General features: G+C 36.7%; 1 protein-coding gene across 3 annotated transcripts in view; it reads right to left on the bottom strand.

Moving 5' to 3' along the window:
* Positions 1–19623, bottom strand: part of TTBK2 (tau tubulin kinase 2) — a 108224-nt gene that overhangs the window by 30336 nt on the left and 58265 nt on the right. For 2 of the 3 annotated variants that reach the window (XM_074824221.1, XM_074824220.1), the window contains exons 7-12: positions 10736–10801; positions 10047–10139; positions 8909–9034; positions 5989–6146; positions 4176–4392; positions 2578–2789 (exon numbers count right to left, since the gene is read on the bottom strand). In XM_074824221.1, coding sequence (XP_074680322.1) covers positions 2578–2789; positions 4176–4392; positions 5989–6146; positions 8909–9034; positions 10047–10139; positions 10736–10801 — 872 coding nt within the window. Of the gene's footprint in view, positions 1–2577; positions 2790–4175; positions 4393–5988; positions 6147–8908; positions 9035–9095; positions 9146–10046; positions 10140–10735; positions 10802–19623 lie in introns of those variants that run through there. The other variant, XM_074824222.1, reaches the window with a different exon arrangement.

The raw sequence follows: 19623 nt of genomic DNA on the forward strand, positions 1-19623 counted from the left end.
AGAATAGTGAGTGGATACCAACTCAGTGATGAGGCTACCACCAGATGTCCACTGCACTTAATTTATGCAGAGACCTAATTAAGTGGAGACTCAAAGCAGACCAGAAGAAACAGATGTCTCCAGCAGCAGTTAGTAGATGCTTTCAAGAAGAATGTTATTTTTTTCACTGATTCTTTATTTATGCTTTTCATAACTTGCTTCATCAAACAAATTCAAATTCCTAACCCCACTATGACTTAGAAGGATCTTGCCACTGTCAGCATCTCTGCTGTCTTCTACTGTCCCCATACAGCCTCTGGCCTTTCAGTCAGATTTTGCTGTGTCCTTCTCCCCTTATTCCTTCTACACATAGGCAAACTGATTGAATCTATTCTCATACATCTGTCTCCTCCCTACATTCAAATTCCATTTTAAGATCTCTGTCTTCTAGAATCATAGAATCACAGAATGGTTTGGGTTGGAAGGGACCTCAAAGATCATCAAGTTCCAACCCCCCCGCTATGGCAGGGACACCTCACACTAGATCAGGTTGCTCAAGGCTCCATCCAGCCTGGCTCTGAACACTTCCAGGGATGGAGCATCCCCAACCTCCTTGGGCAACCTGTTCCAGTGCCTCACCACCCTCACAGTAAAAAACTTCTTCCTTATATTTAATATAAACCTCCCCTCCCTCAGCTTCCACCCATTACCCCTCGTCCTATCATTACAGTCCCTTGTAAAAAGTCCCTCCCCAGCCTTCTTGCAGGTGCCCTTCAGGTGCTGGAAGGCCACTATGAGGTCTCCCCAGAGCCTTCTCTTTTCCAGGCTGAACAAGCCCAACTCTCTCAGCCTGTCCTCATAGGAGAGGTGTTCCAGCCCTCTGATCATCTTGGTAGCCCTCCTCTGGACTCGTTCTAACAATTCTATAACCTTCTTGTATTGGGGGCTCCAGAGTTGGACACAGTATTCCAGGTGGGGTCTCATGAGGGCAGAGTAGAGGGGCAGAATCACCTCCCTCAACCTACTGATCACACTTCTTTTGATGCAGCCCAGAATCTGGTTGGCTTTTTGGGCTGCAAACACACACTGTTGGCTCATGTTGATCTTATCATCCACCAACACGCCCAAGTCCTTCTCCCCAGGACTGTTCTCAATCCACTCATTACCCAGCCTGTACCTGTGCTTGGGATCACGCCGGCCCAGGTGCAGGACCTTACACTTGGCCTTGTTAAACTTCATGAGGTTGGCCTGGGCCCACTTCTCCAGACTGTCCAGGTCCCTCTGGATGGCATCCCTTCCCTCCAGCGTATCAACCACACCACACAGCTTGGTGTCATCGGCAAACTTGCTGAGGGTGCACTCCATCCCACTATCCATATCGCCAACAAAGATATTAAACAGTACCAGCCCAGTACCAATCCTTGAGGGACACCACTTGTCACTGGTCTCCACTTGGACATTGAACCATTGACTGCAACCCTTTAGGTGCGGCCTTCCAACCAATTCCTTATCCATCGAGTGGTCCATCCATCAAATCCATGTCTTTCCAACTTGGAGACCAGGATGTCATGTGGGACAGTGTCAAAGGCCTTGCGCAAGTCCAGGTAAATGACATCAGTTGCTCTTCCCTTATCTATTGATGCTGTCTCTCCATCATAAAAGGCCACCAGATTTGTCAGGCAGGATTTTCCCTTGATGAAGCCATATTGGTTGCCACCAATCACCTCCACATTATCCCTGTGCCCTAGCAGAGCCTTCAGGAGGATCTGCTCCATGATCTTGCCAGGCACGGAGGTAAGACTGACTGGCCTGTAGTTGCCCAAATCTTCCTTTTTTCCCTTTTTAAAAATGGGGGTGATGTTTCCCCTTTTCTAGTCAGTGGGCACTTCACCAGGCTGCCATGACCTCTCAAATATGATGGAGAGTGGCCTAGCAACTTCATCTGCCAGTTCCTTCAGGATCCATGGATGGATCTCATCAGGCCCCATAGACCTGTACACCTTCAGGTTCTTTAGATGTTCTCGAACCTGATCTTCACTGACAGTGCGTGGATTATCCTTCTCCCAGTCCTCCCCACCATTTCTAGCAACATTTTTTTATGTTAGTGCAATACATGTGGGAATAACTAAACTTGCTGCATGCAGGTAGATTTGTAACTTTATTTCATAACTCCACTTCTTGTAAACTGTCCTCCTCATGTCATATAATCCAATGCCATGTTACCTCTATTGAGCACAAGATGTCATCCTTCTTATTTAGGATGAGTCGTACTGACTGTCAAGAGTATCCCACTGAAGAAAAAGGTAATAAACATCAGGGCTACACCACTAGGTCATGTAATAAAAAATTCTCAAGTGTAAAAAGTCTGACTTTAGATGTATACTAGCACTAATCTTTTTTTAAAGAAGCTGCCAAGTGGTGAAATCCATTAATCGAGCGGTATTATGAATGCAGTAAATACTTTGCTGTAGCTTGCATAAGCATAACTCAGCAGCTCCATTTCTGGTTTTCACACAGCAGAAGAAAGATGATATTATCTTAACTATGTACTATGTATCCTGAAAAGATCTAAGTGTAGGAATAAAATAATTTCTTTACCAGGTCTCAAGAAATTTATCAGTGTCTGGCTTTGACTCCAATGTCAGACGCTTCTCCAGTTCAAAGCTGTGAATTGAACGTAACTTTCGCACCAGTGGAACATCTCTGTCTAGCTGGGTGGTCTCTGAGCGAACACGAATTGGAGAGCCAAGACTCGGTGCATTAAGCATTCCATTCACTGGCCCATGGCTGTTTTCTTCTTCTGTGGCAGCCTGTGAAAAAAATTAAGTAAAAATGTAACTCACTAGGAGTAGCAGAACAGAGGAGGACAAGGTACTACATGGTGAATACCATACAGGTTTTTAGTCTGTGATAAGCCAATTTGTATTTGGAATGATCCTTAAGTTCATGCCATACTTAAAGGTAGTTTAGATATGCTCTTCAGCACATGCCTACAACAGACCACATACTAGTAATACACTAGCTCTGGGTAGGTCTGAGAACAGGAGTCTCAAAAACCCAGTAATACACTTAAATTTACCCCAATATTTCACACTCATCTCTGAATTTTCTTTAATAATAGCCCGAAACCCGGCACTCGGTAGCATCTTCAGTTTGCTTTACAGTCAAGTGCTCTTATTAAAGAGAAGTTAGCTTCCAAGCTGTCTTTATGATTCTCTAGAGCATATACACTAAACCTACTAGATATTTCTGTGACTTAGAACTATGTTTTAGTCCAACTGCATTCCATTTTGTACACTAACTGGACATGATTTAGAGATGGGGAATCATGAGCATCCTTAGTTTCAACAGATATAACTGATAGAAATTGCCTTTGTTTAAAGCAGAACAACCTCCTTTCTCCCTCTTTGGTAAAAAACAAACTAACAAGCAAGCACATTTGAAAATAGGCACCATGCCTTATTCTTTCCCACAATACATTTTTTTTCTAGTAAACAAGAAGTAAAAGCCTCAAAACTAGACAGCTCCCCAAGCTAAAGAACATTTCAGTACCAGATCCCTCTTCACATTCAAAACATTTTTATATCAAGAAACAGGTCTACATTTGTCTGAGTATGAAATGTGATTGTGAGCAAGTGAGATGGGAACCACTTCTCAGAGACCACTTCTCAAAATTAAGCAGCATTCTCTTCTAAAGACTAGCCCATGAACCTCTTTGGATCAGTACAAAGGCATCGTATCTTATGGAGACAAAAACAGCAAGTGAATTAAGTGGATACTGCCAATCACACTGCCAATCTGTCAACTGAAGAATAACATTGAACTGTTTTCTTGTATATTCAGTATCTAACTTCTACACATGCAAGATGCAGGAAATTTGCTTTGGTTTCATTCAGTGAGCAAGAATCAAAATCATGTCTGAAGAACATGTATATGAATAAACTAGAAAGAATCTCAAATTATCAGCAATCTACTATTCATCATAAAGACCCGATAAAGTGACACAAAGCCCAAAAGCTTGTTCCAGTATACAAATCACTCTAATAAAATGTGTTAGCTCTACCATAAATCTTGTTTTCTTAGAGCATTCTGGCTAATCAATATTAGTAAGACTGCATCATTAATTTTATCTTATGTGCACTATGAGGACAGGAAACTGTTCAAAGATGGTCTTTGCAATGCAGATTTGTAAGTACCTTACAGATCCCTAGTTTGATTTTGTTTCTGTTTGCGTCCATTTCTTCCCAAACGTCTTTTTCTTGAGGACGCTGATGCCCAGGGGATCCAGGAAGTTTCTCTGGTGAGACACCAACTGGTATACCATTCTCTCCATCAGTGAGCTGTTCATCAGGAAACACTTCATCTGTGTTTTCTCGCAGCAAATCTCCTGGGATAGGAGTGGCATTGGCAATTCTACAAAAGTAGTTTTTTTTTAAAAAAAAAAAAAAAAAAAAAATTGGAAAGTTAAACATTTTGAGACTTTAATGTATTTCTTGAAATTCTTCTCTTCTCTAAATTAATTTCTAGTCTATTAAAAGAAACAAAAAATTACAAGCAAAAGCATGCTTCTGTGGAAAACTAAATCTTCTAAATTATTAACATAAAAACTCTACTTCTTGACTTTCATAATTTATATTTCTTTAATTTAGGCACATAACAAAAGGTGTAAAAAACCAATCACTTAAAAGCTGGTTTTTTGAATGTTTTTGACACAACTTCTGAGAAAATCTGTTAGAGGTCATGTCCAGGCTCAATTTTGCTCCTGACTCTTCTACACATATTTTTCTATTCAGAAAAATTAATGACAACTTTCATAATATAGTTTCCTTTTCCACAAAATTTGGTAGAATAACAAAACATACTGTGCGAGGAAGAGAGATCACTCAGCAAACTAAATGCAGTTCTAATTATTATTCTTACCAAAGTGCTACTTTGATCCAATTATTGATAATCAAAAATTAAGCATAATGCTAACAAGATGTTACATTTTAATTAAAGTTTTGTAGCCCCATTGATTTGGGGCTGAAGAGGGCTATGGCTTAGTTCAGTATCTGAAGCAATGCTATTCCTAAAAAGTGTATGGTCTGAAGGTCAATTAGAAGGCATTTCTTTACAGGCACCAACATTGTTAACTGAAGTCAAGACTACCAATAACTCCGGTGTGATGCATAGTGTGATAACAGGACTGAACCATATGCAAAACCCTGTCAACTTCAGTGTGTTCAACAGTGCACACCGTACACCTGTGTAAGATTAACATCAGTTAATGTCGACTGACATTTATTTTAACACTTTGATTTTTTAAATTACCTTGAAATACTGGGAATGTAATACATTCTACATGAAATTTTGGCATTTTTCAGCCTCACTACACCGGCAAAACTACCATGTCATAACCTTCATGACTCTTAGATAAAAAGTTGATCTACTCAAGGCCTAGAACAGGCACAAAGTCTTCCTCCTCACCTATAAACACCTCTTACATTCTCCAATCCCCTGAGATTAGTATCAGCATTATTAAACACCACATCTCGTCCAACTTACTTAATTACAGAAGGTCTCAAAGACCACATTAAATATTATTTTAAATATGACCAAAATCTATTTCCAAATTTCCTATAAAGATTCATTCATTTTTCAAAGTTATAAGGAAACTGTAGCTAGTAGTTTATTCCAAGTTTACAGAAAACAATGGGTTTATTTCCAGGCAGTTAAATTCAGGACACTTCATTTAGTTTCACAAAATATGATTTAGCAAAGGATGGACTAGCAAATTTACATGCAATTTCCTGAGTTACTATTTTTTATTGCTATAAATTTAGGACTGCAGTGCTAATCTTTCAGGATAGTATAAACAGGAACCCTAAAGAGGGAAATACTTCAAAAATGCTCCCAAACCTCCATTCCTCTATTTATTCAACATCCTGCAGAAAAAAACTAAAATATGGAGATAATTTCCCTTTGGTACTCTGTGGCTGCTTTTTAAGTGGCCACAATGTGCACACATACCCAATTGCAGCTGGAGTCAGACGAGTGTGTAACTGAGGTGTGGTTGAAGTTGTTGTTGTTGTCAGAGAGCCATCAGTTCCACTCTTCTCCCAGTCAAAAGGGTCACTTTCAATAACCCCAAATGTTTTCATGCTGTTGTCAAACACAGACATGAGAAGCTAAAAATGAAGAAAAAAGTTTATAAGCTTCATTTTTGCCTAAGAGACCAAGCAATTAAGAAATATCCTCCTGTAATATATTAACATGTGTCTTCTTTAAGATTTTGACTGACAATTTTCAAAAAAAAGGAAACAGTTTTTATATTAACCATTTCCCATTTTCCAAGGTTTCAAAGTCAAGATATGCAAAATTCTGTTCTACTTAAAAAAACCCAAACCACCACATCTGTGTTTTTATCAGTAGAGGCAAAGATACACCAAAGGCTTCCATAAAAAGACAGAAAGACACACACACAGAGGCATAACGACATTGTTGCAGGACAGCATCCAATGGCTCTCCATCAGAGTAAGATAAAAGAGTATAGAGTAACATGATTAGAAACCAAGGAAACTAATGAGGAGTACGTAGGGAAGGTTATTGATTTAATTCATACATTTCTGTCACTTAGAACCATGTATCATTTACTTTATCTAATGCTGACGTTCATGCCACAGAAATGTCACACAGGAAGCTTTCCACCCTCATTTTATGCTATGAAAAAGCATATAGAACAATTTGTGTCCATGACAGAGAAAGAAATTGCATCTACTTTCCTCTCCACATGAAAAACCTTTGTCTCATTGTAGTCACTGGTGGGAAGGCTGTGTCTATATCATATAGTCTCTTAACCCTGTAACATTTCTAAAATTAATGTGGTTTTTTTCTAGAAGCTAAAACTCTACTTTTAATTCTTTTCTCCAATCTAGGATGCTGAAAATTTTTCTCTGGACTCCTTTAAAAACACATACCCTTTGGCAACTTAAAATGGATGGGAAGTTTGGATCATTTTTCTTGTATAAAGTGGTTGTATCTATTTTATCCTTACTCTGAAGAACCTTCGGTGTGCCATTTATCCCAGTCAGTTCTGAAACCCTACTGAACTGCATAAAGTCACGGTTCACTCTGTCCCATATGTACCCTCCTTTATTCTCCTCTTCCTGTAAACCTTAAGCAGTCTCTCTGGAGTAATTTTTAAGGTCATTCTTTAAATCTTTTCTACAATTTCTGCTATAATGCAAATACAAACTCAAATGCTTAATGATGTCAGGAGGCTGAGGCAACGTGTGCATAAATACATGAATAAAATAAAAATATCTGACATTGCCAAATCAAATGTGGATTCTGGGCCTATGTAATGAACTTCTTAGATTGTAAACTTTTCAAAGCAGGGATTTTGACCACATACATTCTTGTTCAGTGCCTAACCATAAATATGAACAAAGAATGACACATATTGAAGGTATGAATAGCATTGCTACAACAAGTACTAGTTAAGAGAGACCAGAGCTTAAATAACCATGGAAAGTAAAGAACTTTCTCACCACTCTAAAAGCTACCCTGCTCTAGTCTAAAGCACATGAGCAAGACCATGTCAGAAGGCTCAGGCTGCAGCTACACAACTGCAAATGTTCCATGACCAACCAGAGGACTATAAATTACTGGGCTGTCTCTATCACGGAGAAACTCTCTCCTGGTATCACGTTAATCCCTGAGTGTGGGTATTTATTTCAAGGTATTTATTTCTCAGGAACACTGAACATTTTCTGTATTTGTAATAAGATTTTTTTACATTCAAAGTTTTGCACAAAAAAATGATTTTTTTTTTTTTTTTTTGGCAAACATGCAGAAGAACGTACCGGTACATTTAGAGAAATTCACTTACTAACAGGAAATTAGTTATCCCTTGAGATTTTCAGTTCTTATTTCCAACTTTATATATCTTGATTTCTCTGTTAATCTTACAAAGTAAAGGACAGGAATCATTCTTACCAAAGTTACTACTCCAGAATTAGTCAGAATGATTTATTTATTCAGTTGAACCAATGCAGTTTGCACACCAGCAGAAAACCATTCCTTCTGGTTTTGCTGAGTTAGTGAGTTGAACAAATGCAGAGGCAGACAGGCAATGCTAGTGGGGAGCTGACAGGAATACGTGTTTCTGAGAGCCAAAGGGAAGGCACACAGGCACAACTTGTCGTGGTGTGATGTTAGATCGGTTCAACTTCTCCCACAGTTTGAGACTGAGAAAACTCTTAGTGTCTCCCTCCCTGCTTTCCCTGAGCATTCCTCTGCTGATTTCTACATACTGGTATGGAACAAAGTTCTATCTTTGAGTTTTATTTACCGATAAATCATGGGTCAACACTGAGTGAACAAAACACAGGTTCTACAGCATATCCTCTCAGCACCTATCTCACCTTATCACCGAGCTGCGACTGTCATTTCAGCAGGCAACACTCTCTCTTAAACAAAGAAAAATTACTAGTTTTCTGGTGATCTCTGTAGGTAATACTTCAGTCTTAAAAACCCACCGTGGCTGCACATTGTGCTCTAGCTGTATATATCGTAGGTGCTGAGCTCCAGATTTTGGAAAACTGCCAGAACGACTATCACTGAGAATACAATCTGATTTAACTTAAGGAGCACCCAACAGAGGCTACGATAGTAGGATAGCACCTGACCCTCACAGAATACTGACTGCAAAGCAATTGCCAATTGCTTTTAGAAACTTAACTGCCTTACTCTTCCCAAATGGAAAAAAATGACATCTTTGAACTGCAAAGTTTCTGTAGCACTAGATGGTCATTAAAATAACTTTGCAGTGGCACCATCCATAATCACTTATGAAGGCTACACAATGAAATCAAACGAAACTGAAGATGAAACAGCATGAAATTCTGCTATTTAAAAGTCAGAAAGACAAAATAGTAAAAATGTTTACCTGATAATCAGGCTTTGTAAAGTAATCTAAATTAGAAATATGATCCAGAAAGATGTTGAATTCTTGAGGAAGATGTTTCAACATAAGTCTGTGCTCGTATCTTTCTTTAATGGAGCCCACTTGCTCCTAGGAGTAAATAACACAACAAACATTAACATGCCTTCATTCTCTGGTACAACATACTCACCTTGTATCTTACAGCAATTCAATACACTACTGGCCAGAAAGATGGGTAAGTACATTACGCTGAATAGTACTGAGGAAGGCCATTCTACATCAGATGGAAAGATAAGAGATTCTGTCATTGCCCTCAGTACACATGCAAAATAATGTACAAACTACAAATTCAAGATGAAAAGCCATTTCATTTTCTCCTGTGTTTGAATGCTGCCTGACATCAAGGACTACCATTAGACACTCCAACCCTTCTAAAAAACATGTTTTAAAGATTTAAATATCCTGTTGCATCATCTGAAGTTCAGTCACTTTTTGGTATTTGGTGTATATTTAGTCATCACAGTATATTGTGTAACATTAGTAATTCGTGTTTAGTGTAAGGTGAGTAAATCAAAACCAAAGAAGAGATGATACCTATATACCACATTGTCATCTACCAATGCATAAACCACAGAGAACAACCTTGTTTCAATCTAATTTCAAAAGAAGTTGAAAGAAGTAATAATAAGCTAATTAGACATTGTTCCTTCACATAGCTCACCTATGATACATGACTAAAGACACTACTGCATATTGACTGATTCACTTTGTTCACCAGCAAATAAGAAATGACCATTTCACAAATAGTCAAAATAGATAAGAAATTCTAAATGTGTGATAAGTAAAAAGTACTTAAGTGAAAACAGGAAAATGCAGTAAGTGGCACATATACACTTATTTTTGCCTTTTAAAAGATTTGCTAATTAGAAGCAAAATCCACTCCCTGCCTAGAACAGTTCGTAAAACTTGATTGCTTTTTATACTATGAGGCTAGCAATGAGGACTAATACTAGAAAACATTGGAAAATGTGATGTTAAAATTAATGAACCAGTGATTCTTAGTGGGATCTTTATCACAGCATTCGCTTGCAGTCCAGAATTAAATCTCCCTCATGCTCTTTAGTTTCACTTCTAGGTTTACCTTATCTTTTATTTTTCTCCAAGGCAGTTGCCCAACCACAAATTCCACCAACATGTAGAACAGGGACCAGAGGTCATCATGCCGACCCATTTCCTGTGAAAAAGAAATATTATTCTAATGCATCTTACAAATATCTGTAAAACAAAAGGGAAGATAGATTCTCTACTGCTCTCGAGACTTAAATTATTATATATAAAAATTAATATAATCAACGCTGCAAAACAAGTTTGTATAATTAAATCCAGCAACTATTTTAAGTAGAAACATAAAAGTAAATTTCCATAAAAGATACAGAGAAACAAAACAGACATTGAAGTGTGTTAAAATAACAGTGCAAATCTCTATACTGGAGGAACTGTTTATTCAGATTTCTTTAGTGTATGATGTTAAGATGACACACTGGACATTATGCATTTTATAAAACTCAGTAACTTCACCTTTTTAATTTATTAACTTACAGTACAATTGAACACCAAAGGTAACTATTAAAACCACTATTTTTTCTACAACAAGAATTTTTTTACCCTCAACTACAGCCAAGTGTATTATCCTTTCCCAAAATTTATAAGTATTAATTTCCACATGATATATACACGCATAAGAATACAAAAAAGGAAATCAATAGCAACTACGTTACTGACTGCTTTCAGCTACATGAGATGGATATGATATAAATTTGAGATACTCACTCTGTTTCTATGAGCATTGATTGACGCGTATCGTACTGTTCCTCGAAAACCAGCGACAGCTCGTGGCTGTCAAAGAATAGAAAAAGATTCTCATTGTCAGAAATAAACCCCCCAACTATTTAACTTGGCATCTACAAAGTGAGTATAGTGCCACAACAAATATTATGTGAGACTTTCTGTTTTATTTCAATTTACCGTGTTTCTCCAAGTTCTCAGGAGAAATCCAAGCAGGCACCGCAAAGTGACATAGATCATAGTTTTTGAAACCATCTCTTTATGTCAGTTTTTGTTCTCCACAGGCATCAGGTCCTGTTTACCTCATCCCTCAAAAGAGCTCTGTGGCAGAACTTCCTCTTTTTTCTCCAATAATAAAATTATTTCTTGGTTTTAACTATTAGAAATTTGAGTTTTTAAATTCTGACAGTTTCTAAACAATTTCTTCCACTTCACTAACATACACCAATGTTATGTGTATGAACAGACAACCAGCCATTTATTGAAATGTGTTTGCAATGTTTTCAAAAATTATTTTCTGAACCAGCAAACCAATCACTTTTTTGAGAAATTCCAAAAGCAGGGAAAGCCACAGGTAAATCTCAAAGCTGTGGCTGAGCAACAGAGAGCAAGGGATGCACTACAGGCACCAATTAAAAATATTTCTTTCTTTACTAGTTTCTGAATACCAGCATTTCCTCCCTGATGCTCTAGATATTGATAAGTCAATTGGTGTTGTATAATCACAGAATGTTTTTCCACCCTTCTTTTCTTCAAATAAAATATTACCAAAAAAATTATATAATTTATTATAGTCATAATTACTACATAATTAATTTTTTTTTTTTAAAATCAAACCACGGTGTTATTACTTGGCCTTAAGACAGATATCCAACCTCCTTAATTAATCATTCTATATAGAGGGAACTGCCATAACTGCTAAATTTGCTTTCTTTTACACAGTCGTATCTTCCCAATCAATAATTCTTTTTGTTTCCTCTAACAGTGAATGTGAGAAACTTGAATTATATTCCTCACCTCTGACTTGTACTTAAAAGGATATTGGTGATCTGTCTGCCTGCCCTAGACTCGTGGCAATTCTTAAGATTTTAAAAAGTTTGCAAAATACATTGAAAAGTCTGGTTTGATATACACACAAAGATAACCACAATACAAAATTATTACCCTATTAAGATAAAACACTACAGTCTTCCTTCACCTACATATAGGTATAATTACTATAATATGTATAGGTATAATTAACATAATATGTATAGGTATAATTTCTTCTCATCCACAGATACGCTACACTGAGAGCTATCATTTAAGTACATCAGGAGTTGCCATTACTGTCAGTAACCCTATCAATTAAATACAGTGGGATTATGCAGCAATGTCTTTAAAAAGGATTCAACAGCCCATATAATCAATGTCTGCTAGAGTGGTATGATAAGAGCTGAACCAGTGTTACTTAAGGTGGAAAATATTTTCTACAATGCTCTTAACATGAACAGGTTCTCAGACAATATTCCATAAATCTTAGGTTTTGCACGTTATCATAATATTTAAATGGTGCTTGGACCACATTTTGCGTTCAGGCAGGACAGACAATTGAATTACTATCTTAAATCTTGTAAGCGTATTGTATTCCATACTGAACATTACCCTGAAATGACACATAACACTATAGTTGCAGAAATTTCACAGTACCATGCAATTATAAAAAGCTCAAAATGCATGGAACTGCTAAATTTCAGGAGAAACAAAATTTTTCAAAAAAAAGGACTTAAGTCTCCTTCTTAGTAGTTCTGAAGACTGCCAAACCACCCAAGTAAGAATAATATAGCATTGCTGCCAAGACATTCGAAATACAGGTAAGTTTCCAAAAAGATGCAGTTTGATGAATAGCATTTCTTCAGAAGGGCACTGAGCGCTTAACTTTAAAACACTCAGAAATACAATTTCAGTAAATCCCAAGAGCATAAAGTTTCAGAGGATGAAACCAAATGCTTAGTGTCTTCAGTTTCTGGTCTGAATGTTAAAAAGGAAGGATTGTATTCAGTTTTACTAAGTTAAAGATTTCCATTCTTCTGAGAACAATGAAAAATATGAAAACTATGATGAAATGAGGCTTTTATTCCTATGGTAACAACTTTGATTTCTACTTTAGCACAAATACATTCCAGTTGCTTGACAAGGAAATAAAAAAAAGAGTAAGAAATGCCATATGGAATCTAAATTATCCCATCCAGTTTACAAAAACTAACAATCTGACCTATTCCAGTTCTGTCCAGGGGTAGAAAAGTCCATATGAGGAATTCCACTGTGTACCAACTCAATTGCTTTTGAATGTTAAAGTCACTGCCACCCTTAGACATTCCTATGAAATTATTTGCCCTATGATGATTTCAATTATCTGAGAATCACCTGGCTGAAAAAAAAAAAAGCATGAATATTGTTTCTATCTATTAGCTTATCATGAAAAGAATTCTTATTTCTTTACCCCAGCAAGGATATCTAAATCCTTTTACAAGCTCTTGCCTTAAAATGTAGTTTCTATAAATCTGACTTAAGAGCATATGTAACTCTGTTACATTTTAAACCACAATGAAATACCTTTTAGTAATGCAGCTGGTCACTATTTAATAGTAGTATTACAATGCCACACACAAACAATAAATTAATTCTATTGTGTCATTAACAACATGAATGATGGCTCTAGTAGCTCAAATAAAGTTTGCCCAATTTGGAATAGAATTTATAGACTTCTGAGAATTTGCAAAACTTCTGTAAGTCTTTCAGAACTATTTATGCATCTCACAATGGCTCATGTAGTAAAAGAGAATTATTACAGGCAATAATAGCAACTTCCTGAATGATTCACTGCATTTTTTAAAATAAAATCTGATCATGTTAATTTGGTTTTAGACACCTCTAAATTTTTCCTTTTTCCTATCTGAGCTCACCTGACACCAATTGCAAAAAAAAAAAAAAGCACTTTGCAGAAACATTGTTTATAGTATTGTCTTCCAGATGCCTTATCTAAGAAAACTGCTACCACAACAATTGAGCAAAGTAGATTTCCTTGTTGAGAAAAAAGCTTAATATGTCCATTTTTTTTAGTCATTATGGGTGACCTATTAAGACAACCAACAGAACCTATGGCATTTTTGCACAGAACTGTAAAGGGCATTTGTACTAAAGAGGCAGTGAATCCCTACATTTGAATACATCTGCGAATTCCACTGACAACCTTGATTAAAATGGATCACATCTATGTTCCTTTCCATGACAAATACCACAATCAACGTTCTCCTGTTTTTTCACTTTAAATTTAGTGGAGGGTTTTTCTTATCAGTCATGGGCTGGGAGCAACTGCGACATCCAGGTGCTGTCTCAATTGCAGGGATCCATTAACAGTCCACTCAGCAGTGGATTCCATTCTTCAGCTCTTCCATATTTAACAGCTTTACTTAGCTTGCAGTCATCTTATTTATTTATGGCAGCTATTGTTATCACATTTTTCCTTCAGTTAGAGTAAGAAAGCTTCTGAAATAGACAACTCTCAAATCGGCACAGGAACAAATGGGAAATTAGGGAAGAGTTCTCAGATTCTGGAGTCATACTTTCTGCAGAAAAAAAGAATTCCTACAAAACTGTGCCTTAAATCCCAGGTATTAAATTAGTGGCAATGACCATACAGATCACATGATTTAATTCCTTTATTAGAATAAGGGATATAATTTCTAAGAAGGCTAGAGTTCTTCCATACTTATATTTGACACAAACCATGCTTTGCAAATCTTCTACAAAACTGTAACTTGTTTGGATCAATTTACATTAAAAAAATTTTCCCTAATATAATTACCTCAAGGAGCAATCTGGAAGTCAGAGTCATCTCAGATTTGATTACTATCACTAAATTCTTCAAATATAAGTTAAAACAAATTATTTTGAAGATACAGACATATGGAGCAGATCCAATGACTATGAAGAATTCTTCTACACATAAAGGTACTTTCTAACGTAACGCAGTTTTCTTTGGAAGTGGCCCTGCCCTGGAAACACATGACAGTGTCTTAGATAAACTACATGCAGGAAATTAGGAGCTCCTAGAAAAGTGAACTATTTCCTCTAAGCACACAGGTGTGCAGATTCCTGGGAGACACTATGCTTACAACCTGTCTACAACTGTTGCTTCTTTGGAGGGTCTGTGGAGAAGGCAAATCACACTGCTTGGCTGATTTCAGTATCTCTACACAAATACTCTGGCTTTATTGCTCTGGGCAATGTTGGAAATGTTATGCAGAGCAAAAAGTTAGCTTTTTACTGCATTCACAGAAACTAGCTAACAAACATGAAAAAATAAACCAATGAAGATTCTTTACATTGTATCTGACACACACCATGGTTCTTTCTATCGGTCAGGCAATGACTGAGAAGTGTCTTTAGGTTCTGGACTGAGAAACCAGCTCAAGCAGTGAACCCCCATCTTCTCGGTGCTGCCCCTACAGCCGAGTTCTAAAGCACAAAGGAGGGTGGGCAGAGAAGCAGCCACCTACATTACCTCTATTTCCCTTTGGTAAAGGGAAATATCTTTTCCCTTTAAAAAGTCTATTTCCTAGTTCTTTTACCCAACAGGAATATATTTCCAGGATTGGAACTATATACAATTCCAATTCTTTGGAACCTTTCTTCATACCAAATGGCTTCAACAATTCACATTCCCATCCCCCGTTTTTTTGTGGATATAGGCTTTACAATCTAGTTTAGTACCTAGCATGTGTTAGCACCAGTTTAAAGTAAATTAAAAATTCATGGATCATCTGGGTAAGGAAAGATCAAGCAGTTGAAACACAATTGCCATTACAATATATTAGACATCTCAATTAGTTTTCACTGTATATACAGCTCTTCAAACCCACACTTTTAGCTCTATATAAAAACCGTATCAGACACTAATAACTGAGTACTTGCACTTCGAACTCTTTATCGACCCATCTCCTACCAGCTGTCGGTACAATATGTTATTTGGACTCAGATCTACCTAAACAGACTTGTGACTTCCAAAAATTGATTGTAGCTGTCTGATCCTATGCTACCTTGTTCCAGCTGAAGATGGGCAACAAGCCAAGTTAACATTTAACACTACAATTAAATTGAGCTATTGTGAGTTCTAACAGACTTGGTGACAAATGAAAATGTAACTCCAACTGCCTGTGCTATAAAGAGCATCACCATCTCTAAGACAGCAATATTTGATACACGAACCAGCTACTCAGTTTTCAATCTGGAGTATTTACTTAGCCAATGTGATGCACTAGCTGAAAACAGCAATTGTTCCAAAGCTGATTCATGAGCAGACAAAAAGTCTGGTGGGCTGGAGGTGGTAACAACCTACTAACTGTCTGTCACAAACCTGAACTTACTGCAGTGAAAAATCACACAGGATAAATCTGCCATGTGTATGATTGCTTTGTCCTGTCCAATCTTTCTTCTTCCTGTTATATCAGGAGCCGAAGCAGAGATTACTGTAAGAGGAAGGCTACCTATGTAAACCAGCTAATGCTCGGGCTGAGAATTTCCCCCAGACAGCAGAATACTGGTTTACTTCTTTCCATAGTAAAGATGCTACAGTTGTTCTGCGTTATGGGAACTCCTGTGCTCTTAGCAGACTGGACAATCGAGACCTTCATTTTTGTTTTGTACATCTCATACTCAGTATTTATAATGATAATGCCATACATTAAAGAGTTGCATCAATCCAGTAGCAGACCTATTTCAGTAGTACACTTACTTTCAACTAAGGGTGAGAAGCAAAAGGGCTCAAGCAAGCTAATATACATAAAAAAACACTCTTTCCTTCTTTTCAACTCTTCAAATGATTTTTTCATAACTCAGCAGAGAATTAGAAACTGAAGTTTCTGTTTTGATTTTGGTATGCTTCTATTTTCACCAGGAAACAAATTTTACTGGACGAATCTGTCTTTCCACTATAATAGCTTTTAATTTCAAACAAATAGGATAGCTCTCAAAGACTTTCAGTTCCTGCAAGTTTAATGAAAATTGGTGATTAAAGACAGAACCCAAATTAGTACCTTGACACAGAGGCAGAGAGTTAAAACTCAGTTAAAATGGCTCACATCTATCTTCAGAAAACCAACCAATTGGTCAATCAGCATGTATTTCAGATGGCAAATAAGCACGTGCCTAGTCCTGAAACTGCAACTATGTACTGGTCAGAAAGGTAGGGTCTAGTATGAAGCTGAAAATCCTAAGAAATTTGGAGGGCATAAGGGAAGCAGTACGCAAAACCATAGGAAAGCAGTAAATTTCACCATTCTTAGAATAATTTGATTTTTTTCAAAGATAATATCAAATCTCAGAGGAAAAATTATTTCTCTCTTTTTTTTTTTTTAAAGGACTGTTACAGCCCATTCTCCTGAGCATCTATCAGTTCTATAGAAAATACAGGAACTGCTGTAACAGAATATAGAACAGCTATACAGCACACCAGAATTTCTAAATTAAATTGTTCAGTGACTGTTTGGATGTGGTATCAGTGTTCTGCACACCACAGGAAAGAAGAAGAAAAACAATATACCCCAACAATTACAAAGTACTGTATTATGAGAATTAAATCTTTTTCATATCTCAACCATTTATCATCCTGTTCCTTCAGGCAGGACATTGATAGATTGTGTACTCTTTTTATTTTTTACCCCAAAACTCCACGAATATTCCATAGAGATGTTAAAAAATAATCACCCCACATGAAATTCATATATCTGTTCTACTTGTGCCACCTTCTAAGTCAATTCATAATGCTCTTTTTTCATCTTTTACACTAACTCACTACCTGCTTTTTCACCTTGTACTATCACACACGAGACATCAGCTGTCTGTCTCTGACACTGATTTCCTTCATTTCTTCTTTGTCACCTTTATCAGTAATGCAGTCAAACTTGCAAGGATCATGTTCAGTGGAGGCTGAAAACTTTTGAAACCTAACAATTTAATAGTTATTTTAATCTCTTTATTCAAAAATAATGTCTGCACAAACCTCTCTAAACTAACTCCCTTGTCTTCCCTATAAAGTTATCACTAATTCAGAAATGGAGCCTCAAATGACTAATGTCATAATTCTTTCGACTCATGCAGAATCTTGCTTATAAAGCCAATAAAACAAAGTACTCTTGGCTTAGTCACTCCAGCAAATAACCATTTCCATGTAGGATATTTTGACATAAAAATCTAAACCTTTTTCAGTTTCTCCTGGGATTTAAGGAAAAAAAAAATTAAAGATTAATTAGGCTCCAGTCTTTGTTGACTTAGATGACATGAGGGAAAGAATTAAGGAGTATGTATAGGTCATTTAAGAAAGAAGCTATAGATTATGTCTTGCACTGAATGGCTCTGATATTATATAATTCCTTTGCTACAGAACTTAAGGTTATAAAGAAAATATAAGGCTGTAATAATTCATCTTAGACTCTTTAACAGAACTCCTTTTACTGAAACAAAGTTTTTTTTCTTTAAAGTAGTTCATTTTTTAAAAAGCTATCAACTATCAAATGCTTAGCTCAGAATTTAGAGGGAAATCTTGCAAACTTCATCTATTTCCAAAAATATGTGTAATGTTGTCCAACTGGTCTAGTGAAGAAAAGCTGAAAACAGTTTTAAAATATTTGTTCTTTAGATATTTTCTTTGTTTGACAGTGGCAAAATGTACAAAATCTAATTTTATAGACATGAAAAGGCAGAAGTGGGCTATAACAGGAAGGGATAGTCAGGTTTCAAAAAATTACCCCAGTCCTCTCTTCCAACACTACTTCTGAATCATTATTTATTTATAAAAATATTTATTTTAGAAACAAAGAACATAGTAAATAGTTTCCAATTCTGTTTTCAAGAGCTTACTGCATTCTGTTTGGCAGCTGAATTTTATCACATACATCTCTGTTGCTCCTTCTTTTATTTTTATTTGGGCCATAATAGCTGATTTTGCTAATTGCTGTAAAACACACAATCAGTGCAACAACATTATTCAAGTAAAATAAGGTTTACACACTAAAGATTTAAAATATTCCTTTGTTTATAATTTCTTGCTCATTCTACGCCTTTCTGCTGATTTATAGAGAATTCAGTACAAAACTGTTACTTAATGCTTTACAGTCCCAGCTCCTGAATCTTCCCATGAAGTGCTGAAGAGTAGAGAGGTGGCTGTTAGAAGGCTGATCTCAAAATACATGATTAAGATACCTGTCCTATGGTTTAAGCTAAAACTGCAACTTGCCATCTTATTCCATCATGTCAAACTCCTCAGTAAGTCAGTAACAGTGAAAAATTAGACATAATTTAGCTTTGTTGCATCACACCCCTCTTCCCCATCATGTCTTGTTTCTCCCTTAGAACAAATATTTCTAGAAACTATTTCAAGAAGCAGCTGACCCAGTGCAATGCTCTACGGAGACAGACTACTTTTGGTCCTGGCAGAGCACAGTGGTCTACCCAAGCTAGATAGCCCACACAAAGCTTCACACTAATGCAGCTGAACTACTTCCAGATTTAAAGTTCACCAAGGCATTCACGTGACACCTTTGAGGGTATCACCAAATGTTTCTGGTTCTTTGTTTCAGCACCTGCTATCTTTACTTCAGCAGTATAGAGAGGGAATGGGCAGGTAAATATTAATACTCAAGTCACGCTTTTCCCTCTCCTCCTCCTTGTTTTCCCCTTGTGCTTTATGATACCTCATACACTCCATCCCTCTCCCTTATTTCATGAAATCTCATCACAAATGGAAAGGCATAAGGGAAAATCTGAAGAGTTAAGTGGAACCCACAGTGATTTGGTAAAGACTGGTTGAAAGAACTATGCAAGTTACACAGCCA

This window comes from Strix aluco, chromosome 4 (assembly GCF_031877795.1).
Source record: "Strix aluco isolate bStrAlu1 chromosome 4, bStrAlu1.hap1, whole genome shotgun sequence".
NCBI lineage: Eukaryota > Metazoa > Chordata > Aves > Strigiformes > Strigidae > Strix > Strix aluco.